This window comes from Chrysochloris asiatica, unplaced genomic scaffold, assembly GCF_000296735.1.
Source record: "Chrysochloris asiatica unplaced genomic scaffold, ChrAsi1.0 scaffold00012, whole genome shotgun sequence".
Classification (NCBI taxonomy): Eukaryota; Metazoa; Chordata; class Mammalia; order Afrosoricida; family Chrysochloridae; genus Chrysochloris; species Chrysochloris asiatica.
The window spans coordinates 6,186,415-6,195,920 of NW_006408530.1; the positions used below are offsets into that span (position 1 = coordinate 6,186,415).

A 9,506-nucleotide genomic window follows, 5' to 3' on the forward strand; every position below is an offset into this window, starting at 1 on the left:
AAGGACTTAGAATACTTAAAATATCTGTCTATATAGCCCATGAAAGGCCCAAGTGTCTGTCAGAAGAGATTTTCATCAAAGGGTGTGAATATATACTGTACAATGAAATACGTGGATGCCAACACATAAGAATAGGATTGGTCTGAATTCTTGGTTTGATTTTTCATGACATTCCTTATCTCTAAAGCATTTTCTACTATGTGGCTAATTATTCAGGATACAGCCCAGTGCAAAAAGGGTCCAAAGAAACCATCTCATTCCTGTTACCTTTAAATAAAAGTATTTCTATGTCTATTCCCAATGATCCATTCAATGGCTCTTTGCCAAAAGCTAAAATTACAATTTCATACCCTGGAACTCAAAATATTCCATAATCCACTTTAAACTACTTCTAGTAAAACTTATATCTTCACTGCTTCCCAGAGAACCCTTGCAGCACCGAACACGGAGTCACAGTTCATATCTCTCTTCTTCCCTACCCACTCTTCAAGGTCTTACTCATTACCAACGCTCATCCAGGCCACATCTCAGGAATATTTTTGACCCTCTGAATTTCCATGAGTCAGCTTTGGTTTATTTTTGTTATGGGTTTATTTTGTTATGCATGGGGGCACAAAAACATACAAGTTACATATAGTCTGATTCTGAAGATATGGTGGCATAGTTGAAAAGAAGTCAGAAGACTTTGATGAGATCTCTTGACACTACCACTTACTAGTTACGGTATAATTTCTCTAAGCCACAATTTCCTCAACTGTGAAGTGGGGTTGGTAATCCGTACACTAACCATAATTTTCATGAAAATATAATCCTGTATGTAAAAGTCCTTTATCTGACACAAATTACATACAAATACATTATTAGATATATCTTTCTGCATTCTCAGGATTTAGCAAAGTTCCCTTCACATATTAAATAGATAATAAACCTTGTTGATGGTGGCATTGAACCACTGTGTAGGGACTTGCTGAGTCACTGTGATTTTTCAATTTTGTGTAACACATTGCTGTAGACTTCATTCCAACTGATAGTGACCCTACAGAACAAAGCAGAACTGACCCACGGGGTTCCTACGGTGGTAGATCTTTACAGGAGCAGACTGCCACATCTTTTTTACACAGAGCTGCTCCTGGATTCAATCCACCAACCTTTTGGTAAGCAGCTAAGTGCTTAACCACCGTGCCACTGACTACCCACTATAGTGCCAGGTGCTTTACATGAATTGTTATTTTTATGTTTACAACATATGAGGCAGGTACTAGACCCTTCCATCTCTACTACTCTGAGAATCTGAGAGATAGATCACCAACAATGCACTGGACAGATCTTGGGTTTTCCATTTCTGCATTGTCTGAGAGAAAGATCCAATAAAGAGGTGGACACAATGAAGTCAGCTTTGTTCACAGTGGGAAATGTTGGTCGAAACTGCTGGGGTTATGCAACCACAAACTATAATTACAGCTGTCACCATCTTCTCTAGCAGGACCATTAAAATAAGCTCCAAGCTGAGAACTTGGAATGCACATTCTTAGCTCAAGTGCACGCTTCTCTTTTTACAACTTCAATAGACAACAAAAATATGCAAAACTATGAAACACAGCAATGCAACACTTTTAACAGTTTCTGACTAATAATATGCTAAAAAAGAAAAGCTGAAAGTTTATAGTTAAAATTTTTAAAAGTCTGTCATATTTAGAAAGTATCTTATAGATGGCTATTGTGTTTTTTCTGTACCCTCAAATCTTTGGTGTAGCAGTATGGGTTAATGCACTGACTGCAAGATTGGTTTGAACCACAAGGTTGGTGGTTCAAACTCACCAGCCACTCCTTGGAAATTCTATACAGGGTTGCTATGCATCAGAACTGACTTGACAGCACTTAAGGACTCCTGGTGTGGCACTGTGGGTTCATGCGCATCACTGCAAGGTAGATTTGAGCTGCAATGTTGGTGGTTCAAGCTTACCAGTCGCTCCTCCGAAACCCTAGACAGGGCCTCTATGGGTTGGCACTGATTTAACAACACCTAGGAAACCCTGTGCAGGGTCACTATGAGTTGGAACCGACTCCATGGTACTTATCAACAACAACAACAACAACAAAAAACGTTGTATTTTTTTCTACACTCTCAAATCTTTAGGTCAACAGTTCATTACACTAAAACAGTATCGTCAACATTTCTTTTCCTTCAGAAATAATTTTCAGATGTTCCTTGAAATGTGTTATCTTCCTGCTAATTTTTCCCCCTTCACTCTGTTATAGTATTTCCTCTCCTAAACTGCTAATGAAAAATTTAATCAATAACTGCCACTTAATATGGTAAACAGAGAGAATTTAAGCCTTGTGAACAATTTTCAAAATATAAAAGGGGATTCCAACATTTGTAGAAAAAATTCATTATCTTTTAATTCCACTTTTCCATGAACTTTTTGAAGCCTCAATTTTTCTTCCACAAGAAAATCTAAAACAAATGAAGTCTAGGGGAAGAACTACATGACAGAATACAGTAGAGATGACAACTCTTAACAATGAAGACCATAAAAGATCTCAGTTTATTCTGTATAATTTGGGTGGTGGGGGCAGGCTAGTATTTATTTCAGAAACTACATTCCTAATTTACGTAAAAGTCGTAAAAAATAAAATGAACCGAGTTTAACCTCATTGCTGTAAAATCAAGACAAAAAGTGTTTCAGTTTTATAGGCTTTCGACTGTAGAGTTAAAAGACCTTTTGTCTGTGAAATAATAATAATGGTTTACATGAAGAGTTTAGGTGATTTTTCACCCCCAAATTAAAATTTTTGGTAAAGTGCTACTTGTGGAAATAAAAGAATGTGCAAAAGCTTGAAAGAGCTCAATTCTTCTAAAATTTCCATTCTGTTAAAAGCAAGATGGTACAGAATTGGCAGTCCGACATCATTACATAGGAATACTGTTCCACAGAAATGAGAAAAACTTCTATGGACAGAAGTATTTATTGCCATAAAGGCCAATAAACAACATGAGCTTGTAGTCTAACAATGGAACTCAATGGGCAGGAAGTAGGTTTCGCCTAGAAGAATACAGGACTCAGAAAAGAATCTCAACTGCCTCATCAACAAAACAAGAGGGCTAAATTAAATGCTGTCTGAGGTCCCATCTAGATTCTAAATTTTTTGTTTCTACTAATACATAGTTCAATGTCCTGCCTGGTGTGGTGTTGTGAGTCAATGTGCTGAACGGCAAAGATGGTTTGAACCACAAGGCCAATGGTTCAAGCTCACCATTCACTCCTTGGAAACCCTATACAGGATTGTTATGGGTTGGAATCAACTTGATGGCATTCAACAATAAATAAATAGTTCTGTCAAGTTTTGGTAGGGATAATTACTGGACTGCTAACTGCCAGCATGGTAATTCAAACCCACCAGCCACTCCTCAGAAACCCTATACACAGTCATTATGATTGGAAACTGACTCCACAGTACTTTGAAAACCAATAATATATAGAATATTATAGTGAATGAGTTCGGGTTCAAACCAACTCTCCCTTTCCCCATAACAGTAAACACATTTATTACCAAGGGAATTGGGGAACAACATGTGCTTTAACTACAACTTCTTTAGGGGAGAGGGTATCACATTTCTACACAATAAAACCAAAGACCTAATATTTGTACATCCCAGGCATTTTTGTTTTATACCTGTTGTTGTTGTTGTTGTTTCACATTTCTACACAATAAAACCAAAGACCTAATATTTGTACATCCCAGGCATTTTTGTTTTATACCTGTTATACCATGGATTCATGTGGAATTTGTTCCAGCAGCTCAGGCTCCCTTTCACTGGTTCTCACAAAGTGTGCCTCTCTAGGAGGAGCAGGCTGACACATCAGTTGAACCCAGGTACCTTTCTCTTTGGCTTCTTCTTTTTCTGTTCATTTTCCTTCACGTGCTTCAGAAAGCTACATCAGCTCTTAGAGTGTTAATATACTCAATATGCATATTCATTCTCTTGGCAAAAATCTTGCCCTCATTTGTTCACAATGCTGACAGCATTCTGGGTCACGATGTATCCAGTTCTGCTGTGGTAACATTTGTGGGACATCCCTGTTGGAACTGTGACCATTCAGTTGATGGGCACACTGTCACCTTTCTTGTAGATTTGCATATATGTGGTCAAAGGAACAATTCCATGTTTTCTAAAGGGCCTGGAGAACATGGAGCTAGTGACTTCCTCTTTCTCTTTGTGTTCGACACTTTGGCAAGAGGATGGTTCTAACCAAAATGCAGCTCAAACTAACTTATTTTATATTCTGCCTCCTGTATGTAATGTTTTGATCTTAGCTACTTAAGTTTCTGCCTAGTGGTAATAATGCTATTTCATAGAAGCATTATGAAAAGTAAGTCACAAAAGGCTCTCAGAACAGTGCCTGGCAAGCAGAGAATACAAAAGAAAAGATTTCTGCTCCAATTAAGAATTACATCAATTGTGTGTATTTGTGCTCACTTATAAATACTTTTTAAAAAATCAGCTTCTTGAAGAACATTGCCAGGAATGTAATTACTGTGTTAAAAATTTATCAACAACAGAAACAAAGTACCCTAGGATCATCAAGGGAGAGAGTACACGTCGTGGAGTGCGGAACCCTAACCAGAGATGAAGGCACAGATGAGGATGTGGAGAGAGAGAGTAGCTGAGCACTCTGGACTCACAGAAAGAGAGGAACTGAGTGCTGGCGGCCAGGAGGCAGGCCTGCAGAATGTACCATTTGGTTGTTTAAATTATTTTAGATTCCTAAGTGTTTCTGTGTACATCCCACCCGTCCACCCAAAAAATAAATAAATAAATAAAACAGAGGGAATGGAAGCAAATACTGTTGAATGATGATGCATGGAGGAGATTGTAATCATTGCAATGAAATGATGGTGTAAAGTTGATGTTCTCTCATGCAAACTATCATTCACTTCTCAATAAAAACTTTAAAAAAAAAGTATTAACAAAGTCATAAATGTGAACTCTTTATCTCTTTATGTATACACACTAAATATGTTGTTGTTTAGTGCTGTCAAATCGATCCTAACTCATAGTGACCCTGTATATGTTTCTCAAGAGCATCTGGTGGGTTTCAACTGCCAACCTTGTCTAATACTGATCCTATAGCACCACACCAGGAGTATACAGGTATACAGGTGGGAAATAGTCATACAATGACACTGACTAGTCAGTAAATGCCATTTTTAAAAATAAGAATCTCTAGGGAAAAAATAGAAATATTCTAATCCTGGGGATTTCAAGAAGAGATATTAGTAGTGCTTAATATATTAAGGGCAAGGTGGGCCTCGGTTTCCTCAGCACAGCTAAAATCAGTCAGAATGACCTCCAACGCCTTTCCAGCCTGTATCTATGATCCCGGCTCTCCGTATGAGCCTCCATCTCCACCAAAAGCCCTCTCGAAAGGCCAGTGCCTCCCTCATTCCCAAACATGCCTATCTCTGATATCAAGTGTCATTCATGCTTTGATGGTGCCACCACCTCCACCACAGCAGGAGCAACGTTTGCTCACCCTGAAGACCAACCTAGAGTCACAGTCTGAGTTCCATCCCTTCTGCTAGACCATACAATAGTGCTCCAATCCTTTCTTTAAAGATTTGGAGCATTTAAGTATGTCATTCCTTAACCAAATCTAACAGCATTAACCTTAATGCCCTTAAAAATTTTTAAATTACTTTTTCCTTGGTTTTCATAGATCTAATGTGTACTATGTTCACATACAGCATCATGTATCTTAGCTAGATTTGCAGCCACATTGACAAAAATCTATCTCAATTATTAAATATACACCAGTCTCTAAGTTTAAAAAACGTCCAACCCAGGTTTCCACTGCATTTATAAAACATTTTTACATCTGGCCAAGATGATAAATTTATAGTTCAAAAATCAAATAGTTGATATAATTCTAGATAACTATGATGTATTAAAATTCCCGTTTTAAATAGTTAGAAAATAAAGTCTGAATACAAAGTGAAGAATGCATGTAAATACTGGAATTTTTGTCTTAACCTGGTATTTCAGAACAGAATTATCTTTCTTTTTCTTCAATCAAGCACCATTTAATAAAGCTTTTTAATTTCCTGAAATTTTGTGTGTTTTTTTCACTGAATTTTGTCCAATACATTTTGTCAAGGTATATAAAATAAGATTACTGTAGCAATATTATTAACTTGAGATTAGGATCAGAGAGCTGAAATCTACATTTGAATATTAAGAATATGCTAATTAAACAAAGATATCAGAATAAAGAATTTCTATAAAATAAGAATATCCTTTTTGTCTTTCACACCCAAAGATTTGTAACATAAATAATAATACAGTATATCTTAGAGATTCAAAATTTTAAAATAAGGAATTCTAATATGATAACAGAGTATGTATCCACTTAAGAGGCAGTGTGAGCTTTTGCCCAGTAGAGGCTGATAGTGCTAAATCTTGAGATTATCATATTATAACATGGAGGGCAGCTGGAATACTCTGCCATCATGCACTCTGAGCTCTCCTGGGTGTCATTTCACCCGTGACTTACAAGATTTTCCAGTTTGAAGCCTCATCATCAGTGTGTAAAGTGAAGCTGCTCCAGAGACAGAGAAGCAGCTCGGGTGAAGATACTCAGGCAGAGAAACCAATCTGGTGGGGTGTAAGAGATGAATGAAACCAGAGGAAGAAGAGGCCATAGTTACGAGAGAGGACAAAAAGAGGAGGAGAAGACAGTAAGAAATGAGATGGCAGAATGAAAAATGAACAACAAAAAGAAAGGCAAAAAGTGAAGTAAGCATGGGGAGCAGAGAAGGAAAGGGAGACAAGGAAGAGAAAACAAAATGTGAACAATCTTTGGGTATATGAAAAGCAACATGTACCACGTGTGTGTACTTCTGGTTCCTGTTTATATGTCACAGAGCTATCAAATAACCAAACACAGAATTAGAATCCAGGTACAAATCCATGAACCACAGAACTGGAGTGTCACTGGCATGCACTGTTTAATTAATAAATTAAAAAACCCTAAACTTTAAGTCAACAAGCAGCATGAACGTTATCACTATATTGACTTTCTCAAGTTACTAGAAACCAGGAAGCTGAGGTAAGGAGATTCAAATGATCCATTCCTGTGATTGAAACAATTCATACACAAAGAGAACATGATGTTGGTTTCTTAGTTGATCATCTTCGAGCACACCTGCCAACCAGAAATGTCATGTAGTTCGGTGTTTTTCAGGATAGCTTTTCCACTTGCTCTATTTTCATACTTGTGGTGTTTCTTTCCAATTTAAATTGAGTTATAGCAGGATACACCTTGAGCTAACTGTGAAGCAGATCAAGCTGGCTTTTTGTATCCCTGTTCCTTACCATTTAAGGTTATATCCCTCTGGGTTATATCTCTCTTTTGACCTGGAATGCCTCCCATATGTTCCAGATCCTTCCACCCTGGAAACAATACAATCTTCAGTAACTCAGAAATAGACATAATGAATTACTGATTAGATAAATATTAAGGCAGTAATTGGCAAATATATGATACTTTCCAGGTTAAGAAAGGATGGAAAACCAAATTAAAATGTATTCTGTAAATTGAATCCTTGACATATAGTTAGAGTTGTACTAGTGGTAAAAACATCCTTCCTTAATACAAGAAGCTAGAGAAGGATTCCTTAGTAGGAAATTTAGGTTTATAATGAAAGCATATCTTGATAAAGAAACATTACTTAAAGACATCTTGTTAATTATCAATCCAGCATTTTGCATCTATGACAAAAACCATGTCCCAAGAGATCACACTGACACAGAGCACATCTGAGCCTCCACAGGGGAAAGAAAGAGGAGGAGAAGGGAATGAATGGTAAACAAGGAGCTCTTATATACTCAAATCCCAGGTGTTGCCTCTACCCAGGAAACAGCGCCTAAATTACAATGTCAACATACACCTGGTTTCAGAAACTTATCTGCCTATGGGGACTGCCATGCAATCATTTGGCAGCGGATTTTTTCACTTTGTATGCTGAATGAAAGTCTGGTATTTTCTGAAGCTATTAAAAGTTACAGGGTACACCTGAGTGATGATCGTATGACCACCTAAAGACACATTTATTTGGAATCACTGAAAATGAAAGTGCTGTGTGGCAAGATATAGCAGTATATCACCCAGGCTCATCAAGAGAAGCGAGGAACGCTTGTTCTGTATCCTACCAAATCTTTGGAACTTACCGCAGCGCAGAATGTCTTCCAGAGCGGGACACACTGTTGCCCACAGGTGAGGGCAGATTACTTCCTCTGTGCAGGTCCTCAATGGACCTACTCCAGGGCTTTGATTTGTCCACTGAGCTCTCCACAGTGTTTTCCATGCTTTCAAAGTCAAAACTAAAACAAAACACAAATGCCACTGAAGACTTAAAATTTCACATCCAAACAAAGAGACAGGTGTACATAACTTGTTGATATTTTTCAGTGCTGTTGAGTTGGTTACAACTCATAGCGACCCTGTACAGGGTTTCCAAGGAGTGGCTGGTGGGTTTGAACTGCCAACCTTGTGGTTTGCAATCCAGTGTTTATCCAACAGTGCCACACCAGGACTCCATACATAACTTACTCCTTTCAATTAGACATCTTCATCTTAATATGGAGGGTCTCTGTAGAAAAACAAAATGAAAAAGAAAACAGAAACAAATTTCCACAGGCTTTGTGTTAGTTTCAAAAACACAGAATGACAAATTCTAGACCTGGCAAAAAAAGAACTGAATAAAAGTAAAACTTAAACAGTTATGTATTATTTGTATTTCACTGTAAGGCATACTAACTTACCAATTGCTAATTCTGCTTTGGTGGAAGGGGGAAAAAGATCCTACAGCTGTCTTCATTTTGCTTTTAACAAGTCAATATGGTAGGCTTATACTAATTTATTCCTACCCATCAATTTTCACTGAGCAGTTCTCCTAGTGTGTTGGCAAGCATACTTTTCCAACCATATGTGATACATTACTATGGAAACTAAAGATTTGCTTTGATTTTGGAATCTCTTCCCAATGTGGTACTCTTTAAAGTAAGATGGTTGTTTCTCTGACATTTTTTGAGGTTATTACTCATGTTAGCCATGTTAGAATAAATGGCAAGCTAACTTGCTCATTCTTGTATAATTTTAAGAACAAAAGTTTTTTAACAGGCAGACCTTTGTGTTCCATGCATTTCTCCCTCCCAAAGCCAGTAACTCTGCTTTCTCAAAAATAAAACCTTTTATTCGCTGTTTTTATCCACCAAACACCATCTATTCTGACATTAGGGCAAACAGAATGCAGCCTTTAGATAGCTATAGTTAATGTCCTCAGGAAGATTTTAGATCATTCTGAAGAAAAGCAATAATAAACATTGAAAATACAAAGGGGGGGGGGCTTCAAAAGTTTATAGAAAAATGGAATTAAAAGAGAATGGAATTTTTCCATGAACTCTTTGAAGCTCCCTTATAAAACATATGCTTGAAAAAAAA

The 9,506-nt window shown here is 37.3% G+C and overlaps 1 protein-coding gene across 1 annotated transcript in view; it reads right to left on the reverse strand.

Annotated features, from left to right (window-relative positions):
- Positions 1-9,506, reverse strand: part of FMNL2 (formin-like 2) — a 215,798-nt gene that overhangs the window by 108,966 nt on the left and 97,326 nt on the right. The window contains exon 6 of the mRNA XM_006834592.1: positions 8,234-8,386. Coding sequence (XP_006834655.1) covers positions 8,234-8,386 — 153 coding nt within the window. The remainder of the gene's footprint in view (positions 1-8,233; positions 8,387-9,506) is intronic.